The sequence below is a fragment of the Triturus cristatus genome, chromosome 5_2, assembly GCF_964204655.1.
Source record: "Triturus cristatus chromosome 5_2, aTriCri1.1, whole genome shotgun sequence".
Taxonomy (NCBI): domain Eukaryota; kingdom Metazoa; phylum Chordata; class Amphibia; order Caudata; family Salamandridae; genus Triturus; species Triturus cristatus.
The window spans coordinates 392,891,060-392,917,386 of NC_140588.1; the positions used below are offsets into that span (position 1 = coordinate 392,891,060).

Here is a 26,327-nt window from a genome sequence, read left to right on the forward strand (position 1 = left end):
CGGAACTATCTGAGCACCAATTGACAAACCTACTCCATCTACAAGAGTATACCATTTGGTAGAGTGTCTGTGGGCATTTAAAATAACATCCACCACTTTAGGAGGTAGATGAAATGCATTCAATCTCCAGACATTAAGTTGGAGGCTCTGGAGGTTTGGGTGTAGGAACGGCCTCTCTGATTGAGAGAGGAGGTCCACCGTATGAGGGAGACCGAGCGGATAGCACAGATAAAGGTGCACCAGTTCTGCATACCACTCTGTCTTTGCCTAGTTTGGGGCTACCAAGATCACTTGGGTCCAGTCTAGCCCAATGTTCTTCAGCACTCGAAGAATCAAGGGTATGATAGGAAATGCATCGTGAAATGTGAAAGCTCCACTTCAACTGAAACCTGTCCCTAAAGGTTCCCTGCAACAGATAATTGAAGGCACAAAACTGAAGACAATGTACATTGTTGCAAGTGGCAACCAGGTCCACCTGAGGTGTGCCCCAAAGGGCAAAGATGCTCTGGATGACCTCTAAGTAAAGTTACCGCTCGAGGGCTGCACGGTGATGATGACTCATGCTGTCGGTTCTGACACACGGACAGCCCATAGCTATGCAACCAACCAGACCTGGTGTTTCTACACCAAAGTCGTACTCACTCTCGACATAAAAGATGCACACCCCACTCCTCCTTGCTTGTTAACATACCACATTGCGGTTGTGTTGTCTATCAAGATCAGGACGGAATGGCTGTGAATAAATGGCAGGAAGCCTTTGAGCATCAGCTGGATCGCCCACAGCTCCAGCAGAGTGATATGCAAATCTGCTCCCTTGGAGACAAAAGACCTCTGATCTCCACTTCTTTCAGATACACACACCACCCTAGAATGGAATCATCCGTTACCACTGTGGTTCACTGTTGGTGAAGGCTGGGTAAATATCCCTTGAACAAAGATTTCCTACACATTCCCAACATTAAATCCCTTGCAGTGAACCTCAAGATCACCATGGAGTGTGACAGATCCCTCTGTGTTGGAACTAGTGCCTGTGAAGCAGCAGTGGCGGGGCCCTTATGTGTCAATGTGAGTGAGTGATCAGGAAGATGCAGGAAGCTAGCAGACCTACAAGGCGTAAGACCATCTGACTAGAATGCACGCTCTATTTTGAAACAATGGTATCATAGCCAGAATATGCCTTATCTATGATTAGGAGCAAAGGCTCAACTTGGTATAGTTGTCAATAATGCCCCTATGAACAGGAGGCACTGAGAAGGCGTCAGGTGATACTTGGGCACATTGATGGAAAAGCTGTTCAGTAATGATGCTATTGACTGCAGGTTACACAAAACCACCTCCGGAGACTTGGCCTCAAGGAGCCAGTCCAAGTAATGAAACACTGGGATTCCAGATCTTCTGAGATGGGCAGCGACCATGGCCATCACCTTTGCGAATCCTCATGGAGCATAAATTAAGCCAAACAGGAGGACAACAAACTGAGCCAATATTTGAAAATATGGATTCTGCATCCCGACAGAAGCCATCCAGTCTTCGCCTCCAGCACTAGCACTGCCTGAGATAGGGAAAGCATCTTAAACTTTACCATGCGCAGGAACTATTTCAACACCCAGATTAACAATTTGGCAGCCCTTTTCTAGAAGAAGACGTTGACTTCCTGCTGAAGGATGCCTAGGTGGGCTGTAGAATAGCGGGGAGATGGGAGAACAGGTGGAGGGTCTGTTGAAAGGAGTAGAGCATCCCATCTTTCCATAATCTGCTAGACACATTGGTCTGACATTGTAGTCTCCCAGGCTTGTGGAAAGTAGGATTCCAGGTGTTTAACGCGCACCATGTGTTCCCTGTAGTGGCTGGGGTGGAAGAAGAGAAGAATGGAGTGGAAAGGTAAGGTTCGGCTTCTACTCCAGCCACAAAATGGTACTGTTCGAACACACCGCGTTGTGTTGTTGCTGCTGCCACTGCTGTAGGGACTGCAAGCTCCAGGATACCACCCGCCAGGAGGCGCTAACATCGCATTAGGGGGCAGGACCACCAAGCGCTATAAAGTGCTCTTCACTTTCTCACTGCGTGGGAGGCTGAGTTGTGTTGTTGCTGCTGCCACTGCTGTGGGGACTGCAATCCCCAGTATACCACCCGTCAGGAGGCACTGTCACCGCATTAGGGGGCTGGGCCACTGTGCGCTATAAAGTGCTCTTCACTTTCTCGCCATGCCTGAGCCAAGGGCAGGCCCATCCTGCACCAGTCAGCAACAGGAAGAGGCAGGGCAGGGCCACTCCCATTGGCTCTGCATGTAAGTGAATGTTACCTGGTATTAGTCGGTGGAAATAATAAGGGCCTTCATTTTATTACGATCACCTAAGTGAGTTATTCTACAGTGAGGTAGGACCATCAATCGCTATAAAGGCTCCCTGACAGATGGATTGTGTGTAGTAATTACCCTCTAGTAAATTAGTGAATGAAGCGCTAAATTAACTTACTTTGTTACAGAGACATTTTTAGACAGTGTTAATTATGGTAAAGAGGAAGGCTGTACATAAAACCCCTGGAGCAGGGAGTGCAAGGAAAATTCCCAGGTATGCAGCTGAAAATTGCACTCTCGATGAAATTGATGAGCTTATTGAGGAAGTTGAGGGGTTATTAGCCTCTAAAGCGAAGGATAAAGGGAGGAATCATCAAGGCAGGGGAAGTTGTAAAGAATGTCAAAACACAGAAGAGCATTGCAACTTATTTCAATAAACTATCAGAAGACAATGTACTAGAGGTTTCTTCTACTGGCAGTTCTCTCTCTCAACTAGTGAATCCCTATCAGGAATTATCAAATGATGTAAGCCCTGAACAGATTCCAACATTAGTTAATATGGAGTGATCTAATCAATAGGCAGTTTTGGAGCACTTCGAGAACAACTACTTCCCCAAGATTAAGGGGGATGATCACTCAGTGAATAATGAAGGTAAAGATATTGTGAGCCTAGATGAACAATTTTATGTGATAAGGGGCAAAATAATAAGCTTAAGGGATTGCATGGGAGATTGCCCAGAGTTCAAAATTACAAGTTGGATAGCCTTTCTGATTTAGAAAAGGAGGCAATCCAACAAAGAGAAGGTGGCAATACAGGGTTTACCCCTAGCCCAACCAATCAACACTGTAGTTTGTAATCTAATTATTGGTCGAGATAAAAATGTGAATTAAGAGCCTATGGGGCAAAACAGAGTGAAAATAACACAGCCCTATGCTATTCCCTGGCAGGTCCGAGCTCCTTAGCATAACACGACAAAGTTAAACCTTGGGAACCCAAAAATGGATACTCTGTCCAGACCTAACGGCAGATGACTATATAATAGCAAACAAAGAAAGAGCAATGCCTAACCCTAATAACAACAATGATAAGCTATATGATATTTACATAATTAATGTCCCTAAAATCCAGCCAGTTACTTGCGAAACACGTGAGGCATTGGTAAACAAGTTGATCCACTGGATACGGTACAAGAGGGGTTGTAGATCAATAATAAGGGAGAACATCGTTAATGTAGAGCGTTTTGCTACTGAGGACCCGCAGATGAACTATCTTGGTGTGAAACTTAGAAATAAGGAACTTGTAAATGGGTTAATCACACTTGAACTGCGTTTTAGACCCATTAGTAATTTACAGATAAGATTGAAGTTGAATCCCCTGGGGCATATAGCAGGCCAAACTACTATAAAGGAACAAAAACTGCACTGAACATTCTAGAAATTGGGAGCATTCGCATCTATCAGAAATAGATTGACTCGGAGGCACCAAGGGGAAGTGTGATCTCTAACCACTACATAAGAGGAACAGACAATTTCTCCAAGTAGTTAAAAGGATCCCGCATAACCCACTTTCAGATATAAACCCTACTGTAAGGTCTGAAGGCAAGTTACCCCCAAACCCTGAAGCACATACATGGACTCAGGGGGACCCACCCTTGCAGAAATTGAAACGGCAACGAGGGCCAGAGACACCAAAGGGCGACTATATAAATATGTTGTCTTGTAAAGCTGCGGGAATTAAATAAAAAATGTCAGACCCGGAGGGAGGATCCTTTATTCATTATTATCATATTATATTCTTTCAGTAGACATGGGCTATCAATCCAGTACATAGATCAGGTTACCGGGCGTTTAGTACAAATGCAATCACCTCCTTGGCAAGGCGCCCTTTAGGTGTACTCTTGATATTGTTAAGTCTAGACTGGTTTCCAGTGGTGAGATTAGTTCCATCAAATTCCAGAGACTTATTAGCCCTCGAAATTAAAATCTCCACCCCAACAGGACTAAACCAAATAGCCCTAGTCAATATGTATATAATGGATCAGTTCCCCCCAAATATTCAATCGCCTACAGAGGACAAAACAGATGACCTGATTTGGCAGTTTAACCAGAGGGCCTTAAAGATTGTAGCGGGGGGCTGTAACGCATGAATACCTACCGATCCTCGCTGTAATTTCCTGAAATCCCGTCCCCATGTAGCAGCAAAAACACCTAGGGTAGTCTTGACTGCTAACAAGAAAATATCTAAGGTGGGAGCTCAGTTTTTAAACCTAATTATAGATCATGGCCTGAAAATTGTAAATGGTAATACACAATCTGTTTTGTAGTGTTTTCACTGCATTAGTGTTTGTTATGTACAAATGCTTTACACATTGCCTCAGAGATAAGCCTGACTGCTCATGCCAAGCTACCAAGGAGGTGAGCAGGGGTTGTTTTACACGTGTAATCCTCTTATCCTGACTAGAGTGGTGGATCCTGCCTAGCTTAGGTGCATACTCTAGCCAACCAGAAAACCCATTTCTAACAAAGACTGACTGAAAAAGCAGTGTTAATGGCATGGAAAATAGGGAATTGATGGCAGGAAACCAGTGGGGGTGCTTCATGGCTCCACTGACTGCATGGTGGTGTCCTTTCTAGTGCAAAGATGGAGCCACAGCTCTCTACTAGAACGCAGAGCTATTGAAAAGCTTCTGTATCCGGTCTGATGCCTGGGATATTCAAAAGGTGAGGGATCTGCAGCCAGAACTATGCATCAGAAAGGTCTCCAAAAACAAAGAGCTAAAAGCTGTCTGTAGGCGTGACAGAAAGCAATACCGGATGAGCAAGTTGTGTCTGACAACAAGAGACCTCTGTGTGCACCTGCCACGCATCAAAGTGTGCCTGATTAATGCTCCCACAACCAAATATATTCATAACTGAGTGGTCGCTTCATGCATGTCACACATTCTACCCTGCTAAGGAGCATACCGCGCTCCCATGAAGGACACCAGGAACAGCTCCCTTGATGCGGCTCATTCATGCTGCATCACTAGTGCTACCTTTGTGTGTGTCACCCTGTGCTCATGGTGCGCATCACCTTGTTGCACATCATCCTGTGCTCCGCTTATATACATACCCCTCCTGCTATATAGTGTTATGCATGACTGTTCAGCTGTGTGCTTGGCTGTCAGCAAGTCTGTTCAGCTTTGAGAAAATTGACATCTGTGGGTGTGTTGGTCTGTTTGCATGCTCTAAACAAACGCCTTAGGCTTCGACAATATTTATGAAAAAGATACACTGTTATTTCAGCATTCTCTTCTGGGTAAGTAAGGCTATACATGCGACAGAACATGCCTACGCTCAAAACAGGCAAAGAGAGGATCAGAACAAAAATCTATCTTTGAAGTAGGTTTTTACTTAGAGGCGGACCTGAATATCAGAGAGATAAACTAGTGATCCTCACTAATCACTTTTTAAAAAAAAAACTTTTTATTTCATAGCATTAACAGTTTAATAAATGAGGGAATTGCAGACACAGTTTGGGCATTCAAACATTTAAGTATTAATCCATAATCGTTGAGCCTTTTGGCACTTAACAGCACTTGAGCACTTGATACATAATGAAATGTATGTTTGACAATATAGGCCATGCACACTGCTTAAAGAAAAACCCAACTCCATTTGAATTTAAGCAATTCAGCAATGTTTATTTTTCTATATATTACAATGTAAAAATACAGAAATCTACAGAATTACATATTTGATAAAAGAATTAAACTTTATGTGGCACCTAGCAAGTAGATAACTGAGGTTTGACAGCACATTGACAACAAAGGAGCCCTCTAACGAGGTCCTATCAGCTTTCCATGGTCTTACTGTACTCAACACATTCCTATTTCCCCAACTCTCAGCCGTATTGCAACTCTACACTCCAGTAATCTGAAGATGAGTCAGAAGGGCACACTATTGAGTAGGTTGTGTGGGTTATTGGTTCAAATGTACCACAGTGCATGCTGCATCTGTAATGCATTACCTATTAGACAATCTTTGTTCATTCGCTGAAAACTGTTGACATTTTAATACAGTTGTCAAAATTCACTTTTCTAGAGTGACACTTGTTAAATCAAATCCCAGTAATAATTTGTAAGGTTGCTTGACTGTAGCAAATACACAAGCATGCAGAATCTATCTAAGAAATTTAGAGAAACTACAAATGTTGCTTACAAACTAATACAGATGTAGTCATATAGTGAATTCAATTTAAATGGCTTCATGTTCAGATACATGCAAATAATTTCCAAAATGGCAGGCCTCTTACAGAAATGTTTAGTTTAATATGAATAGAAATGTAAGTTGAAAGGAAAAAGTATACATTGATCAAGATAGAATATTTTAGTGATATCATTATCTAGTTTCTTAAATATTTACGCTACATTTTGAAACATTTGGGCAACTGATAAAAAGTACCTTGCCTCATCATTAAGGCGAGCCCATGAATTAACAATTGGGTACAAGATGTTTTTCCAAACATTGTTGTTAATATTTAATTGACAAAACCTTTGACCAACAAACTTTGTTAGAACTGTCACTGAACTGAAAGACCACCATTGACTTGCTCTGAATTGAATTAAAGTCAGTTATTTTTCTCAATAGGCCAGATTAGAAATAACATGCTGTAAGCAGACATCCATAAATCTTACAATAGTGAGCCAGAGTCACAACAATCCTGGTATGAAAGTCAGAAATTTACTCAAACAGCATTAAGCATAACTTTTAAGTGTGTTTCTGACTTCACTGGAGTTCTCAAAGAAGTTCAGGAATTCTTCCAGGGGGCCGTGACAGTCACAGATTCCCAGGTTGTGTAGTAATGTAGGCCAATGCAAGCGTACATTTTTGTGCATGTAAAATGTCATGCCAATGTCCACTTGCTTTTGCTTTGTTCACAATATCTTCACAAAGAAAATATTTGTACCCAAGGAAACATCTCTCCACTAGACTCCCAGTTATGGGCTTTTCCGCATCATTTCCACCCTGAAAACAGTTCTCCTATTGCCCATGACCAGAGTAAATCTCCACCCATTTTTAGGGAGGAAATCTTCCTGAAAATGTCTGTGAATACCCACAAACTTGTGAGTTTTCAGGCGTGCACCAACATTTAAAGGGTTGACCATCTTGAACATCTTCATACACATGATTCTGTAAATAAGAACTGGGAATTTGCTCTTGTAAAAACTTATCCTAGCCATCATCCAGGGGGTGATTCACAAGTCTTAACATTACTCTTTCCTCAGGAGTCACAATAAATTCTGTGGTCTATGCATAGAATTAAAAAAAATAAAAAGATACATTTACATGCCATTGTGTAAACCTAACCCAGCATACAAAACCTGTTGGTTTATGGATTGATTTCATGCAAAAATGAACCAAGACCTGACCATTTATCATTGCACTCATTGGCTAACAATAGTTTTATTTATATGTCTTTCTCCCACTCAATTGGAATCTTTTCCATAAAAGGTACTTTCATCAAATGTAAATCATTCATCCAAGTTATGCATTATTATAGACACTTCTACATATGTAAAACATTTCTTGCACCATTTATCATAAATTGTCTTTGCATTTATAATTATCTAAATTGTACATTGTTACAAACAAACCATTATACAGCTATTACGAAACGATTGAACATGTAACATCCCTGTATATATAAGTTCATTCAGACCCGTGTCTGCGTTTTTGGTCCCGGAAAATAGAAGCTAATATTTTATTTTGCAAGACCCGTTTTCTTTTAGTCCATAATTTGATACACCATGTAGCTGCTGGTCTGTGTTCTTAGCTGTCCATAGGGCATATCCTAGGTGTCAATTCTCAGACGTGGGTCCACATGCTCACTGTGCCCTTAGAACCAAGCTATATCCAACTAGTGAACCCCAATAAGGGTGAAACCAATCTTGGGTTGACTGTGTTTTGGTTCAAGAAGGACCTGGCCAGGCACCTTGGGCTTGACTGTTCCTATTGGATCAAGATCAAGATTGATTTGCACATGATTGGGTCCAAACTAAGGTGGCATGGTGGGCAAAAGAAAGATGGGTTGGAATGCCACTGAGTGATTGCCAATGGTTAGACTTATTGCAAGCTTTCCTCCCATCACCTTTTGAGTGTTTGATCTATCTTTATAATGCCCAATGATCAGTACCGTCTATTGGCCACCACTCGAAAGATAGATAATGGATTTAGTGGGAATACATTTTAAATGATACTACATAAGCTATCACATAATGGCTATGGTCACATAGATCAATTCCGTGCATATCTCCTCACTTCATGCATCACGCTTTGTAGTATCTAGTTGGAGTATGGGATAGATACAGTTCACCTTACTGGAGGGAATTATAGAACTGTCAATGTTTCTAAGGATGTACCAATGCATAGAAACATTTACATAGATGCCAGTGATTTGGCTTACTTTACATGTTTGATTTGGACCCTCATAATTAGCAACTCCAGAAGGTGTTTAAGAGAGTTAATAACAGAAAGCAAATTTACAAATGCTTACTAATAAAAACCATTTAGAACCCCAAAGGAATTGTGTTTTACGATTATTCCAAAAATGAAAAACCTATTTAAAAGAGAGTTGTATTTAAGCAAATATTAATGCTTTTTTCAAAAGTCTGTCTTAAATTCCAACTTGAAATATTTACATTAGTATCAAAAATTTGATTGCTTCGAATGGCAATAACAAATGAATGACATTAAAAAAGTACAAATGTACAGAAAAGAAACAACACAGTAAAGCTAATCAGTACATGAAAAAACGACTCAAAAGTTAGAGATTCAGATAATTATTAAACAATTTTTGCACCATCCATATAGTTAATAATTAAAATACCATTGTCTTTAAATACGAAAAGCTCGATGTTGACATTTAGGAATGGTTTGAATCTACAAAAGAGTTTAAGAAAATCCCTAGAGTCTGAAATGTGTACTCTTGCTTAGAATTGAACATTTCATTTTAAACATTATATATATATATATAAATATATATATATACGTATATATATATATATATAGCATCATGAACATCTTAACTGCATGTAAGAACATTCATATTTCTTCAGGTGATGCATGATATTGCTTGAACCAATTAATGTGTCATAGTATACATTTTTTTACAATTATGGTCACCCAAAAATGATGCCGTCAACTATTTCCCATGCTTTTGCGGATTGCGTATACCCTCCTTTTCAATCCTTATATGCATGCCACCCTTATGAGTCCCTTCATCTAAACATTTAGGTTGCCACCTGGTTGGTTTTCTACTGGCACTATGGGTATTTTAATGCTCTGGACAGTACAAAAAATAAGCGAAATGACCTAAAGCTGGTAGTTTTAGCCCTTATCTGTACATATGTCAAATAGCAAACATAAACAGCAAGCACTTTTAAATGTTCTGGAGCTACATTAACAATCCCGCACTAAAGTAATGTTACAAATTATTACATTCAATTTTGTTTAAAGTCCTATTTAGTATCATGTCTGAAACCTTTGCATGAGAAATGGTTTGTAGTTGGAATTCGGGCTGGAACTACAAATATTTGTAGGAAACTCAATTTCTTGTTGGATGCACTTAGTCCCCTGCTGGACTGATCCTCTTACCAAACAGTATACAATGTGCGTAGGGACATGGCGGAAAGGGTAATTTGTCAAGATTCTTTAAAAGTAAATGCACAAATCAAATTGGGGTTAAATTAGTACTCTTTAATCCTAGATAATTTGCAAACAGATGCACATTCAGCTAGAGTTAGTACAAACTGAAAAGCCAGGACAAATAAGATTGTACCACCTTGAGCTGAATATGTATTTATTTAGAACTGAATTAGAATGAAAGTGCACTAGTTCACCAATACATTGTTTTTGCAATTTCCTTTGTGAAAATCTGTCCGGTATGAAATACTTATGTGAAAAGTGATCGGTTGTCCACATAATACTTAACCAAGTCACTTACACAATGATGTACACAAAGATTATTTGAGAAATAACATACTGTAATGAAGTCAACAAACATCATAAAAATAAACCCTGTTTTGCCAAGGTGTTTTGCAGGCTTAATGTTAAAAATGGCCAGAAATGATACACCCGATTTAAAATGTTTTTTTCTCACTTAAGTCACACAAGACAAGGAAAGGCATTCCTGACTTAGGAAGATTTTGTCCTCGCTTATACAGTCTTATGCCTAGCTTAAAACTAGCTTGACAGTATTGAACCTGATATAGAAAGTTTTTTTGATAATGCAGGGCTGTCTAACAATGTCTTCCTGGTTTAAAACAGTCTTAAAACTGTTGTTCCAGGTTGAGACAGTATTAGAATTGCTTTAATCAGAGAAACGCCTCTTATTAAATCATGCCCAGAGACTTGCACTAGATGTTGGTGTACTTTCTCAGAGAGTAACATGCACAAGGTATGTTCAGAATGAGTAGACTTTCAATATCTGCAAAAACAAGTATGTCACTTGACATTCTTTGCAATGCAATGTTGACTAACAGCAATAACTAAATTTTTATTTTAACCTTGACACACATGATATTTCTTTGCCAGGCCACACTGCAAGATATGGGTTTTATTTAGGGGAAATACCCTTCATATTTGCCGACTGCCAGTGAGGAACTCATATAACATCAGACATTTTGGCCTTTCATAGATACGCTATTTAGAACAAGTGAACAGCTCTACGGTGATGTTGCTAAAGAGGACCCACTGTTATAGTATGTTTATGCGAGTCCTTAGCTTGCACTTTCTCCCAGAATATTCTGCATAAAACAAAGGCATAGTCATTTCATTTTTCTGAAATTGAGAAAAAAAAAGGGGATTCAAAGTTTTGCTGCCCTTACAATTATACAAATGAAATCTTAAAATAGTTCTGTTTATCCAGAAAGCTTTGCTCCAGATTACAATATCTGAGAAGAAAATGGTTAAATATTCTGGAAGGAGTAAGCTCATCACTACACGATTTTAGGTGGCAGACCCATAAGCTTAATTTTTTAGCCAACATTTGAACAACTGTTTCATTTGTTTAAATTCAGAGGCTAGCCTTTATGTGTGGCAAGTCATTTTTTAGACTATGCATCTCTATTTTGATCTGAAAGACATCCAACATACTTTTCTTTGACACAATCAATATTCAATTTATTGCTCGTACCCCCATCCTTGTAAAGTGAAATATTTTCTTTACTTCTATTTGAGAGTATACACACACTTTTAACCTGAAGACATGCATTCTATATACTGAGTAGCAAAATAAGTATCTTTATATGTAACCTACTGCAATGCTGACTAACCAGTCATAGTTTGAAAGTTTTCTTTACTTTGGCAAGCGTTTTTCTACAACAAGCTTATCATTCCACTGGCAGTTCAGCAAAACGTATCTCTAGTCTTTTAAAGAAAGACTACAGAAAATTAAAGAGGATTGTAGTCTTCCTGCTATGGCTGATCACATATACATTTGACATTAGGAAATTATGAATATTTTGGTTTCCTAATGTAAAGTAATGAAGTGCATATAAGATGATAAATGCATCAACAAGCCATCTATCTTTGCCCTCCATATTTGGATAGCCAGTCTGTTCTCCCATGCACTGCCTGAATTGGTGGTGGACGATTTAACATAGTAAAGGTTTTTGCAGGAGTAGTGTAAGATGGCCCTTGTATATGAGGAAGAGCAGCTTTCACTTTCCAAGCTTCATAATCTGAAATAAAATTAAAAAAAACTGTAAATAGTTTGTTTGATTCAAATATAAAATGAAATTCATGTAAACAGAAAGATGGCAAGATACCTGAAAGGATTCATCTTTAACACATTTCATTTAAAATCTGTGAACATGACATTTAAATTTACAAATAGCTTCCTGAGGGCAGAGTAACTGTTTGCAAAAGGAAAATTGCCCATTTTGGACAAAGTATACAGTGTTTTTGAATGTTAGCAGCATCTGAAGTGAATAGATAGCATATACATAATCCAAGAATGTAAATGTACTAATCAAGCTTGATTCCAAAAGTGATATCACTGCATGTTTAGCAGTCGCATTATTAAGCCTCATGCATAGAGCACTTGCTATAACCAAACACTCTAATTCAAGTACTATCCAATATGGCTTCTGGAATCGACCTGTACTGTGTTTTACTCAAATAAGCAAAATAATTTTATGCCAATCTCCTTAGAACCCGAAGCCATACTTTAATGAGTGGTCTATCTTGACACCATGATTGGCACAGGGTAGCCCCCAATGTGGGAATTTATGGTACAGCACCTCCACAACATAGTGGTATGCCATATGACTTATTCACAATTTTATTTCTTACATTCTAATTTCATACCTCCAAGTAGCATATCCATATTTTCAATGTGGTCTACTGAATACTTGCTAATTTTTAGGCAATATAACTGGATGTTGAGGCCTGCTTAACAGCTGCGAAATGCATGTGCCCTTTCAATTGCAAAAGTATATAAAAAGTGGGATCCTTGAATTAATCTCTGCTATGGTAATTACTTGAGCCGTATCCCATTCTATTGCTTTTTTTTGCCCACAATGCCACCTCAGATGAGACCCGTTCATGTGCAAATATGCTTTGAACTTGCTCCTGTAGGAACAGTCCAGCCCGAACTGCCTAGCCAAATGGAAAACAAGCAACCCAAATCTGTTTTGCTCTTGCTGCGGCTCATCAGTCAGGTATAGTTTGGTTCCAGTGACCAAGTGAGCACTGGGCGCATGACTAGGCATACCTGTCAAACTTAGGGTGTTGCACTTAAGTATACAAAAAAAAGATTGGTAGGATGTTTGAATTAATTTCAGCCAATTGTAATTGCTTCAGCCTGATCCCAGTCTATTGTTTTTTTGCCCACATTGGCACCCCAGTTAGACTGTGCCTAAAGAAATGTGTAACATTATTTGGTACTCTTGGAAGCGCTATTGTGGCAAGTTTGTGCTGCAGAAAACTGCCCAAAAACAATAGTCTATACAAAGCTGTCTGCCAACCTCACAGAAACACAATATAAAATAATCCATAGTATGTTGTTGAACAAGTTAAATTTAAGTATAAGTGGATAAATAAAACAACATTATGGTATATCTAAAGGGTTTAGATACTTTTGAGGAACAAAAACAGCTGTAGCTGGTTTCATTCCAGCAGCAGCTGGAGTGGGATTTGGCAGTATCATATTTTATTTATTTATTAGTTTATAAAGCATGCAATGTACAAAAGGTTTCCTGGTACTGAAAATAAAGACTCAAAGCACTGCAGGTTATTGAGATGGGTGTGTTTCTAAAGACTTGTGACATTTTAAAATGTTTGATTTGGAACGTAACTCAAAAGGGAGTTTGTTTCATGCCTATTCTGTAACCACTGAACAGGCACATCAGACAAGTCTTGCCCTATGAAACTTGAGCACATCTGCTAAGTTATAAGAGGCTGAATGCAGAAGTCAAGAGGGGATATGCTTTTTGAACATGGAGAAAATATAGCTGGTAAGATACTTCGGATAAAAAGCCTTATGGCACAGGCAGAGGGCCTTAAACCAACATTCCTTCTGCATGGGAAGCCAGTTAAGATGTATTGAGATTCTATAAAATTTACAAATGCCTACTATCAATCAGGTGGAAACGTTCTGGATTAGTAGCAATCTGATAGGCTTGAAGGCTAACATTCAAAGCTTGTATCAATAGCTGCCTTGCAATTTGTGGGATAAAAGCTATAATCTTTTTTAATTCCTTAATAATAAAGAAGCAAGTGGTCAGGAGTTTCCTTACATGAGTATCAAATGAGATTTTAGTGCCAAATATGAATCCCAAATTGCAAACAGTGGCTGCCGAACTGGGGCCACCAGGAAGCGGACCAGCAGGAAGGAGTACCAAACAAAAACACTTCCGTTGTTAGAGTCCAAACAAGGGGAATTATCATTCATCCAACCAGCCACCTCTACAAGACAGCCTTTAAACTGATCTTGCAGGTAGCTGAGTCTACCTTCCAGCCGAATTATGATACGAGTGTTGTCCGCATAGCCTTGAAAGTGGAAATCAAAAGAGGCGATCAAATCAGCCAATGGAGCATTATAAATGTTAACAAGTGTGGGCTTAAGGGAGGAGCCCCGAGGGACCCCGCAGTGGAAACCTTTAAAGTTGGAACAAAGCAAAGCCAACTGGACAGCCTGTGTTCTGTCCTTCAAGAAGGACTTAAACAATCAGAGGGCATTATTCTGAATACCAACTAAACGGAGTCTCTCTAAAAGGATATTGTGCAATCATTTCTCATGACCATGTGGCACTGAGGTCATATAATTCTACCTTGTACGGGAATAATGTATGAAGCCACAGTGGTGATGCAAGCTCTAATCAACCAGAGAACAATGAACTGTAAAAGTATTCCGTATCAGTCAGAACCCGATTATGTCCCTTAGTATGTGGCACCAAGATTCTAAAAAATAGAAGGGCCATCCAAGCTGAATCCAGGGTTGCATCCATGTCCCTTCATCTATATACCAAGGGGACAGGCTTCACAAGTGGTTAACTGAATGTTTATTTGATAAACAGGACTCTTAATATGTTTCCTTCTTTTGTATTTTCTCCTATAAACACACAGAGGATGCCAGAAAGTAGTACGTGGAGCTTTACAAAAATCAAACTAAATATTATCAGTCTGTCTCTCAAAGAGGTCTTTTCCACTTCATCTGCTGTAATCGTGCCAGCCTCCAAATATCGGTCTGTAAACCAGAGAAACAGCCAGGAAGCTAGTATGGCTCTTCAGTGTTATGACACTATGATCTCAAACGGAAAAAACAAAGGATTTGGGGAAACTATTGTGTCTGGTATTATATGTTTAGGCTTCTGACACTTAGACAAAAACCTCTCAGGACAATTAAGAATAAATCAAAGAGGGTGAAAAATTAAACACAAGTATGATATCACATGGCATTGATTAGGGACCATAAAAGAAGCAACAGCTTCGGTTAATTCATTAGCAGAGTAGGAGGGTTCAAGCAACACATTTGCACATATTTTTCAATGCAGCAGAAGCCATGAACCTATACTACTCAGTAAAGTGAGTGAAAATAGAAGAATAGTTACAGCTGACAACAACTTTAGTGTTGTTTTGGGTTGTTCAAATAAACACTTCTGTTTACTGATGCTCAAAACTCATAGTCATGTACTTCTGTACATGCTGCAAGTGAATTGAATTGCATGTGTCTGTCAACAGGCCTAATTCAAAACCACAACCAGCAATACCTAAGTGGGAACACGGGTGGCAGAGACAAATCCAGCTCAAGCTATAGCTGTGCACTCATTTTTTAATGCTTTTGCTAAAGAACCTGCATTACAAAACATTGGCTCTGCCAATGTTGATGTGGGATGGCTACACATTGCACTGGTTATCCATCGTGCAGCAGGCAGCCCTTAGTTTTCAATACAAAGTGTGGCGTGTGAGCGGGCAAACCACAGTACAGCAACAAAAAAAATGAAAGGTGTGAAACCTCCCAAATAATCCTTCCCGCAATCCGAGGGGGTTTAACCTCAAATGGAGAGTGAATCCTAATGTGGGATGAGCTTGGACTAGGGGCCAGAGAGGCTATAGAGCCTCCTACACGTGAAACACTTGATACACACTAAAAAGACTATAGATAGTAAATAATAAAACAGAAATATCAATCTTCGAGAAGGAGTGAATCACAAAATTGTGCAAAGATGGTGTAAACATAATAGAGGACACCTAGCATTCAAAAATTAGATATGGGCTTCCAAACATCAGTCCCTTGGTACGCAGATGAAGCCACCTTACACAATACATTTATATTTGTGAAGTACTGGCACACCAGTAGCCTCCTGTCTGCATTCTGGGGGTGGATGCAAGTAGCAAGGCAGGAGTGGGGTAGGAGACAATCCCTAGTGGTGGCATCACCAAGGTAAGTGGCCTTAGTAGACCTAATACCTTGGAGGAGACAAGCAACTCTTCCAAGAGCACCAGAGTCCTGTAGTTGGTGAAGATGGCAATGGCAGAAATGGATGATCCAGATTTGGCAGACCGGCAGACTAAGGCCATACATAAGGGTGACACAGAAAGGCCAAGGGACCCTCTGAGCCATCCTTGATAGAACATGATTCCAGGCAGAGCTTTCAATGATAGAGGAAGTGGTGAAATCGAGTCAAGATGGATGGAGGGTCATGCTGAGGGGCCAGATGCAGCGTTGCACTGAATGAAGACAAGATCTAACCACTCTGGGGCAGAAGCATTCTACTCAACTGAGAGCTACACAGAAAGGTTGGAGTACTGTTTGAACCTTCTTCTGTACAAATTGAGAGTGAGGTGCACTAGACACAGAATGACCCCCCCCCCCCCACAAACTAAATAAGTGGAGCCTAATAAAGGAAATGTATAATTGTGACCTCCCCGCTTTCCCTGGACTCATATCCACCAGAGACTCCTAAGGAGGTGTCTGTATGCAACTGCACGATAAAGCGGGTCAATCTCATGTAGCAGGGTTCCCCATATAGCAACACTAAATCTTCATTGAGAACACCATCAGCAACGAGAATTAAGAGGATACAAATCTAGCTGAGCTGAGTTACAACAGGCAACATGACCTAGTAACTAGAACTGCTGGTGAGGGGCTTCAGTAAACACAGCTTCTCAGATGAAAGTCCTGCAACTCAGAGACATTGCCAGGACATACAGGTTGCTAGACGGAGCTGGTCACCCTTTGAGCTGAAGATGGGCTGATGGGATGGGGGACGATTACGTTTTTCAATCCCAAAGGTGCTCAACAATAACATCAATCAAAGATGGGGCTGTCATGAACCAGTGTGAAATGATCTACTACAATGAGACTGTCACACAGCAGAGACTGGAGATTAAATCCCCAGAGGAGAGGCCTAGGTACTGCAATATGAATTACTTAGAAATCATGGGCATCAGGTGAGCAGCTGTTGGTGTTATGTGGTCACTTTAGGCTCAGGCAGGAACGCCACCATTTTACATGCTCACGTTAAAATTGACATCTTTTATGAACGTTGACATTTGGCACACATTAGCTTGCATGCCTGTATGGGATAATGTTCTCTGAAATGACTTTGCTTGCACTTCTTCATAGGCATATTATCAGAACCTTGAACATTCAGTTCGAGAGCTAAGTTGACTGTGAAAAATGTTGTAATTGTCTGTCCGGCTACAGCTCTATCAGGATAGATTCAATAATGGCAGCCTGACTGAGGCTTGGCATGCCAATTTGGATGAAGTTTGTTATATAAACGACATCACTCCTTTGTCTAGTTAAAGGAGCCATTAGCTGACACTGTCGAGGTAGCCCCGTGCCGGCATTCCAGCCCAGCAGAATAATGTTTACCTCCTGAGAAGGATGGTGCCCAGCTCTACACCAAGAAGGGCTCCCGGATGAAACATACACACAGGTAAGTGGAGAGTTAGATCACCCGCAGGGATTCTGAAAGATTTACCCACCGTAAGCACATTAGGACAGGGAGCGTCAAGTAAGAGCATAACTATAAAAATACTCATATGCAAACATATATTCTGTGCAACAGCACAATGGTTGAATTAATCATGGATTACCATCCTTGTGATGCTGACTACTCTGGTTTGTTTCCTTCTATCAATAATTACTGCGCACACATTTTACACAGAATCTTATTGCTTCAATAAATATTTCAACTGCCATTTTAAGTATTTCTTGTGTTTCCCTTTGGGCATGCATGAGTTACCAAACAAAAGGACTTTAGATTTGTTCCCATGATTTCCTTGGGGAGTCAGGGTTGCCATATTCTAAGGTTGCACATACCACCTGTTAGCTTGCTAGATTAGGGGTGCAGGAAGTGCACTGTGAGCTAGCCAGGGCTAAGGTCAACATAAACCAACACTACGTAGTTAGTAGCTATGATAAGGAGAAATACTCAGCCTCCCAAACTGCCTTGAACAACTACATATGGAGGGTTGGCCTATCTTTTTTAAATCCCATCTTTTTACGAGACTAGCTGTGTGGCCCTTAGTATTTCTCAAGAGGATATGAGATTTACACCAAGGTGAATTAGAGGGATCATCGCATCTCTTGGATATTTTTGTTGGGTCCTCATCCAAAGGTGGCCTTCTACATCATTGGACCCACACCCCATATCACCTGGTGTGGGTGGGTTGGCTCAACGCGTTTGTAAACGTAGCGCTTAAACAATGAGAGATTGTAAGTGAACTAAAATTGCATGCCGATGCTAATGAACAAATTACTTACCTTCGGTAACGATATATCTTTAAGAAACATAGGTTAGTAATATATTCCTTACCTTAGAATTACCCCCAGGCATTAGACTGTATCGGGAAAGTTTTTCCTCAGCAGTACCTCTGCGCGTCGGAAGGTGGCATCGGTTGGCTACGTGTCCGTCGTTTGCGTCATGGTCACCGCGATTACGTCACAGTAGCTACTTAGACGCTGCCCTCGCACGCTGACATCAGTTCTGTACACGACTTTCCGTGCCAGAAACGCAGAGCCATGCATGACACTGACCACTGGTGCACAAATCTAGGGCTCTGAAAGGATGTCCTTAACCCTAGAAATCAGTTCGCAAAACGGGGAGGACGGGTGGGGTGGTAAGGAATCTATAACTGACCTATGTTTCTTACAGATATATCGTTACCGAAGGTAAGTAACCTGTTCATCTGAAAGAAACAGTTATAGATTCCTTACCTTAGAATAGATACCCCAGCAATACCAACCCTGGAAGTGGGTCTGCGAACCAAGGTCACACCAGAAAATCCTGGAGAACAGAATGGCCAAATAAGCCGTCTCTCACGACTTGGCTGTTCAGGCAGTAGTGTTTGGTAAACATGTGCAGCGATGCCCATGTAGCTGCCTGACAGATGTCATTCAGAGGGACTCCTCGTCCAAAAGCAGTAGTGGCTCCCGTCGCCCTGGTGGAGGCTCCTTCTTCGCTGGAGAAAAGCAGGCTTTAATACACAAAATGACCCATCTAGAGATGGTCCGCTTGTGTATGTCCTGACCTTTCTCGGCGTCCACGTAGCCAACAAAGAGTTGGTCATCCACCCGGAACAGTTTTATGCAATCCAGATAGAAGGAAAGCGCACGTTTTGGGTCCAGATGGTGGAGCCTCTCCTCCTCTTTCGAAGGATGCAGAGGCGGAAAGAAGGTGGGCAAAGTGATGGTTTGCCTGATGTGAAAGGAGGTGACCACCTTGGGAAGAAAGGATGGACGAGTTCTTAGGACAACCTTGTCCGGATGTACAGCCAGTAAAGGAGGTTTAGATGAGAGAGCCTGGAGCTCACTCACTCTTCTGTCAGATGTGATGGCTACCAGGAATGAAGACTTAAAAGTCATAAAGGACAGTTGTGAAGCGTCTCAAAGGGAGCGCACATCAGATAGGTCAAGCCCAAATTCAAGTCCCACTGAGGTATTACGAAAGGAATAAGAGGAAAGAGATGAGTAATGCCTTTTAAGAAACGATTTACAACCAGGGACTTGAAGAGAGAAGGCTGATCAGAAAGGCGGTAATGGCCAAGAGATAGCACTTGATAGTGCCCAGAGCAGAGCCCTGCTGGGCCAAAGAAGGGAGGAACAAGAGAACCTCAGAAAGAGGGGTAGAAAGGGGATCCACAGTCTGCTGCGTACTATGCCACAAATTTGTTCCATCGACAGGAGTATACCATCTTAGTGGAGGGACGCCTGGCTGCCATGATTACATCACAGACTTTGGGAGATAAGTGAAATGATGTCAACTCCCACCGCTCAATCTGCACGCAAGGAGGTGGAGGCTGGACTGTTTCGGATGAAGGACCGTCCCCTGCTGCTGCGACAGAAGATCCTCCGGAAGAGGCAGTCGAATAAAAGGATCGATGGCCATGTTGAGTAGCTCAGGATACCAGACTCTTCGTGCCCAATCCGGAGCCACCAGAATGACTTGGGTCCGGTCGCGCTTGATCTTCTTCAGCACTCTGGGCAGAAGTGGCATAGGCGGAAAGGCGTACAACAGACCGCAACTCCACTCGCGATGAAAAGCATTGCCTAGCGAGTGCCGCCTTGGAAATTCCAACGTGCAGAATAGATGACATTGCGGGTTATCTTCAGTGGCGAATAGATCTAACCAAGGTTCTCCTCAGTGCCGAAAGAGACCGTGCACCACCTCCGAGTGAAGACGCCATTCATGATCAATCATGCACTTGCGGCTGAGTTTGTCCGCCCTGGCGTTCAGGGAACCTGCCAGGTGTTGAACCACCAGGGATATGCCCAGATGTTCCAGCCATGTCCAGAGGCGGAGGGCCTCTTGACATAGGGTCCACGACCCCACCCGCCTTGAATGTTGCAGTACCACATGGCGGTGGTGTTGTCCGTGAACACCTGCACTACTCTTCCCCGGACAGAGAGAAGGAATGCCTTGAGTGCAAGACGAATCGCCCGAAGCTCCAGAAGGTTGATGTGGAGCTTGGACTCCGCCAGAGACCAGAGGCCTCTGATCTCCACCTCTCCCATGTGGCCACCCCATCCCAGAAGGGAGGCGTCTGTCACCACTGCGTGGTCTGGTTGGGGAAGGGAGAGGGATCCGCCGTTGACCCAATCCTGGATTGTGAGCCACCACTGCAATTGTTGTGCAGTGCCCTCCAAAATCTGGACGCAATCGTACAGGTCCCACTGCAGAGCCAGCTTATGCCATCTGGCAAGATCGACCAGCAGGATGCAGGAGGCCGTGAGGCCCAGCAGCCTCAGAGTCACCCTGACCGAAACACGGGATAGAGGCTGAAAGATCAGAATTATAGCCCGAATATCCCAGACTCGCTGTTCGGTAGGATAAACCCGAAACTGCGCCGTGTCCAGAACCGCTCAGATGAAGAGGAGCTTCTGAGATGGGATCAGGTGTGACTTCGGCACACTGATAGAGAACCCCAGCGAATGCAGGAGGTCAGCCGTAGTCTGGAGGTGGGAGACGACAGCCTGGGGTGAGCCCGCCTTCAACAGCCAGTCTTCGAGATAGGGGAAGACTGGAACCCGTGATCCGCGCAGATGAGCTGCGACCACCGCCATCACTTTCGTGAACACCCGAGGGGTGCTGGTAAGGCCAAAGTGGAGCATGGGAAACTGAAAGTGCTTGTGGCCTACCGTGAACTGCAGGTAACGCCGGTGGGCCAGCAGGACTTGGATGTGAAAGTAAGTTTCCTGCAAGTCCAACGCTACCAACCAGTCTCCAGGGTCGAGGGCAGACAAGACCTGAGCGAGCGTCAACATCTTGAACTTCTCCTTCAGGAGGAAGCGGTTGACGTTCATGAGATCCAAGATAGGACACAGGCCCTCGTCTTTCCTGGGTATCAGAAAGTAGTGGGAATAACAACCACAACCTACTTCTGGGGCAGGAATGCGCTCAATGGCTCCCTTGGCCAAGAGAGCCATGACTTCCTGTTGGAGAAGGCCCAGATGATCCTTCGACTTACGATGGTACGGAGGTGGCATGGCTGGCGGGGTAGTCTCAAAGGGGAGGGATTAGCCCCTTCGGACTATTTGCAAAACCCACCTGTCCGACGTGATGGTGCACCAGTGTGGGAGGTGATGGCGGATCATGCCACACACTGGCGACTGATGGGCCTGAAATGTTGGACTAGGAAGGTATGGAGGCTGCTGCAGAGGGGGGTTGGTGGACTGGCCCGCCCGCTGGCCCCTGAACCACGGCGGTGGTTCCCACATCCCCGTGAAGGTTGGGGAACTTGCGCTGGCCTGTGGCTTTGGGCTGAAAGTAGTGGGGCACCCCTTCCGTAGCCACGAAAGGAGCGAAAAGCAGACTGCGCAGGGTGGCTGGAGAGGCCCAAGGACTTGGCCGTAGCCCATGAGTCCTTGAAACGCTCTAGAACGTTGTCTGCTTTGTCACCAAAAAGGCGATGGCCATTAAAGGGCATGTCCATCAAGGTGTTCTAGAGTCTAGACATCTCCAGAAAAGCCAGTCGATCTCATCCAGGCATAGTGGCGAAGGGCTACTGACGTGGAAATCGTCCTGCCTAGGGAGCAGGCGGTATTCAGCCCACATCTGATGGTAAACTTTGCTACATCCCTACCGGTGGCAACAGCCTGGGAGAGTACTGTCCGGGCCTCCTCCGGACACTGGGGCAGCACTTGCGCAACCATGTCCCACACAGAGTGGTAATAATGGCCCAATAGACATGCGGTGTTTACCAACCGCAGCCCCAAGCTGGAGGAAGAAAAAACCTTCTTCCCAAGATGATCCAGTTTCTTGGATTCCCTATCTGGTGGTGCGTTAGGGAATGCGCTCTTGGAAGTAGAAGCTTGGACCACCAAGCTCTCTGGGGTGGGGTGTTGGGAGAGGAAAGTGGGGTCGCCCGGGGCCGGGCGGTGGCGTCTGGCAACCATCCTATCCACGGGAGCCCCCTTGTTGGGCCTGGACTAAGTGCCCAAAAGGATGTAGGTCAGAGCTTCATTGAGCGGCAGCCACCGTACGAAGCTCGAGGTTGAGAGCCTTGGTTGCCCTACGCAATCCCACGGCATAAGACGCTCCCTCCTCAGTAGCCACGGTAGGAGGAGACAACATGCCAAGGTCTGGTGAAGTAGCCAGTCCACTGGCATCCCCCAGGTCCTCTCTCCAGTCCTGTTCGTACTCCAACTGATCTGACAAAGGGTCCCCAGGCCCCTCACAGTCTTCCTCAGCCTCCTCTGGCTGCCAGGTTGGCTGAAAATGGCCAGGGTGGAACACAGGGGCAAAAGTACCACTCAGGGCCGGATCCGTCCGGCTTCATGTCCACGTCGGGTAGGAAGCTGGGGTCCACGCCGGCTGGAGGTCCAGGCGGTATCGGTAGCAGACACGGTGCCGGTGGAGTCGGCGGAGGTGCCACAAGGTCGACCTGCGCCAGTCCGGATCCAGGCCTGGATCCATAGGGGCCCTGTGGTGCAGGGGCCGGAGCAGCTGGCAGGGAAGAGCTAGGGTCCCCAACAGAGTCCACGGGGCCCGAAGACGCTCCGCTGGAGTTTGACTCCCAAAGATGGCATGCATGGCTTCGTAGAACTGACGAAGCTGGGCAGGGGTCGCTCCGGGTCCTGGGAAGGGAGGGAAACTCAGAGTCAGCCCTTGAGGCTCCGCACCCGGAGCCGCGAGTGTGGCACCGTCCGCATCCCTCGTCGCGTCGGCCGACCGACGGCGAGAAGTTGAAGAGCAACGATGCTTCAACTTCTTCTTGTGCTTCGACTTACCTGACCCCGAATGCGAAGACTTGGATGGCGAGTGGTGATGGCTCCGCGACCGGTCCCTCGACCTCCCTCGTGACTGACCTTGAACGGTGTGGAGCCGACTGCCGACGCTCAAGAAGCTTTTGGGACCGCTCCCGCAAAGCCTTCGGAGCCATGGACCGGCAGTCGGAGCACGACTTGGGGTCGTGGTTGCGCTCCAGGCATCCCTACGTGCACCAGGAGTCGGAAGGACTCATAAAGACGTCGACAAAAGTTGCTCAAAAAGTTCAGTCAAAAAATGACTGGAGGTACCGCTCTCTCCGGATCTGCGCTGGCTGGTGCGAAAAAAAGAAAGAACTGAGGTCAGCACGCGAGGGCGGCGTCTAAGTAGCTACTGCGATGTCATCCCGGTGACCACGACGCCAACGATGGACGCGGAGCCGACCGACGCCACCTTCTGATGCGCAGAGGTACTGCTGACGAAAAACTTTCCGGATCCAGTCTGACGCCTGGGGATAGTTCTAAGGTAAGGAATCTATAACTAACGGTTTCTTTCAGATTTGCTATTACTCAAAAAGATCCTTAGGAAAGGTTAAAAACAGTGGGATGTCACAACGGTGTGATGGCCCCAGACATCAAGGGTAGACATGTTTCAGCCACTAAATACCCAGTGGGTCAATCTGATTTCGTCAGTACCAGAAGAGAGTGTGTTGAATCCCTACAAGGTGTGGATGTTCGTTCCAACCAATCTACATGCAGTCATAGAAGATTTAGTACAGCATGCATGCAACTATACAGACCATACTTAGGACTCTTTTCTTGATATGGCCTTGGCTAGAAAGAGAAAATATATATATTAAAGATATAGACATTGCGTTAAATTGTCTCCTGATTTTGCACAATATCCCTATTATGTGCAGCAAAGCATGCAAACACGTGTAAGTCACTCCTCAATATGTTTCACAGTTTCCGGATGTACATCTATATACAATTTAAAAGGCACATACGAGAGAAGGTAAATCAAAATGCATAAAATTGTAATTAAATTAAAAAGACAGTTTACAGCATGAACACACAAAATTGGTAGGAGAAAAGGTCTTATTTGTACATCTACATGACCTACATACCAGTTAGGCATCATAAGGTTATGGGGGTGAGACGATCCCTGTAGTCACACACTGTTGAGCGAAACAAAATTGCTTCGAATCTCTGTTGCTCAGCTAGACATGAAATAAGTAGGCCTCCTTCACTTACTTCAAGAGACATCGTCCGTTGGAATACCTACTCGCTTCCCTGCAACCCTGCATGTTAGCGCTGCTCGAGCTTAATGGCGTTTTTAAAGAAAGTAGCTGGAGTCATACGAGGCTGTAAGTGCTAGGGTCTGCGCAGCTGGCTTATTTCCTACTCATGTGACACAATTTGAGTCACATGATATCATAGTGCAAGCTTATTGGCCGTAAGGCTAAAATACCCCGGTCTGTAATGCCGATAACCACAATCATTCTAATGCGGCCTAGGATGGTATTCCATAGGATGCATGGAAGGTATGTTTATTTTACCAAAGCGATGTGGAGAGACTCAAAGGCACGTCCTTACCGCTTGGAGTCACTGTTGGTGTATTGCCCCGCAGGACGCTGGGAAATGTAGTCCCGCCTCTCATTTGGAAAATAGACATTCAGATGGTATTGGGCTAAAGTACATAAAAATGCACAGTGAAGGTCGTTATTTGATTAAGTCTATGCGTCTACATAAATTAGGGCAATGATAATAGGAGGTATATACGGCTGAGAACACTTATGGGGTGGATATTAAGTGTATCATTACAAATAAGGTAACTTATAAGAACCTGAGACTCTCATATACTGTTAGGGAATGAGACATTTCGAAATGGGAGTTTGTGTGCTTTAAGATATTCCACCACAGAATCATTATTCAGACCCTTGGTATGAGTGAACAATCTGTAGATCCACCTTTATTCCTTTTCAAATAGAATTTTATCCAGGTTTTTCCAGTCACTTGTTGAAGAACGACCCCTTTGAGATCTTTCACTGGGTGTCTCATGCTTATGTAGTGTTCTGCCATTTTGGTAGTGCTGCATCTGCAGTGAATGTTGCTACTATCTTCACTTATTCTGGTGCTCGCTTTCCTGAGGCACACAGTGAAAGATCCTAAATGGGTCATTCTTAAACGCATGCCTGCAAAAACCTGGAGAAAATCCTATTTGAAAAGAATCCAAGGTGGATCTACAGACCATCCATTCATGCCAAGGGTCTGAATGGTGACATTTCATGATAAAATATCTTATTGCACACAATCTCCTATTTCGAAAGGACTCATTCCATAACTGTATATGAGAGACTCAGGTTCTTACAAATGACCTAATTTGTAATGATGCACTGAATATCTGCCCCATGTGTGATCTCAGCTGTACATACCTTCTAATCTCATTGCCCCACTTTGTATAGATGCAACGACTTAATTAAATAATGCCCTTCACAGAATGTTTTTATTTACTTTAGCCCAATACAAACTGAATGTCCATATTCAAGGTGAGAATGGCGAGACTACACTTTCCATCTTCCCATGGGGCAATACCCCGACAGTGACTTCACACGGTAAGGAAGTGCCTTCATCCCTCTCTGCACCGCTTTGGTAAAACAAGCTATGCCTTTCAGGCAATCTACGGAATACCCTCCTAGGCCACATTAGAATGATTGTGGTTATTGGCATTATGGCCCCAGGGGTATTTTGGCCTCACAGTCAATGAGCTTGTACCACTTTATCATGTGACTCAAAATGCGCCACATGACCAGGAAATAGGCTGGCTATGAG

The 26,327-nt window shown here is 43.3% G+C and overlaps 1 protein-coding gene across 6 annotated transcripts in view; it reads right to left on the minus strand.

Annotated features, from left to right (window-relative positions):
* Nucleotides 1-5,958: 5,958 nt before the first annotated feature.
* MAK (male germ cell associated kinase) overlaps nucleotides 5,959-26,327 on the minus strand; it is a 553,788-nt gene continuing 533,419 nt past the window's right edge. For all 6 annotated transcript variants that reach the window (XM_085607273.1, XM_085607269.1, XM_085607275.1 and 3 more), the window contains one exon: nucleotides 5,959-12,018. In XM_085607273.1, the coding sequence (XP_085463399.1) occupies nucleotides 11,861-12,018 (158 nt within the window). In that variant the 3' untranslated portion in view covers nucleotides 5,959-11,860. The remainder of the gene's footprint in view (nucleotides 12,019-26,327) is intronic.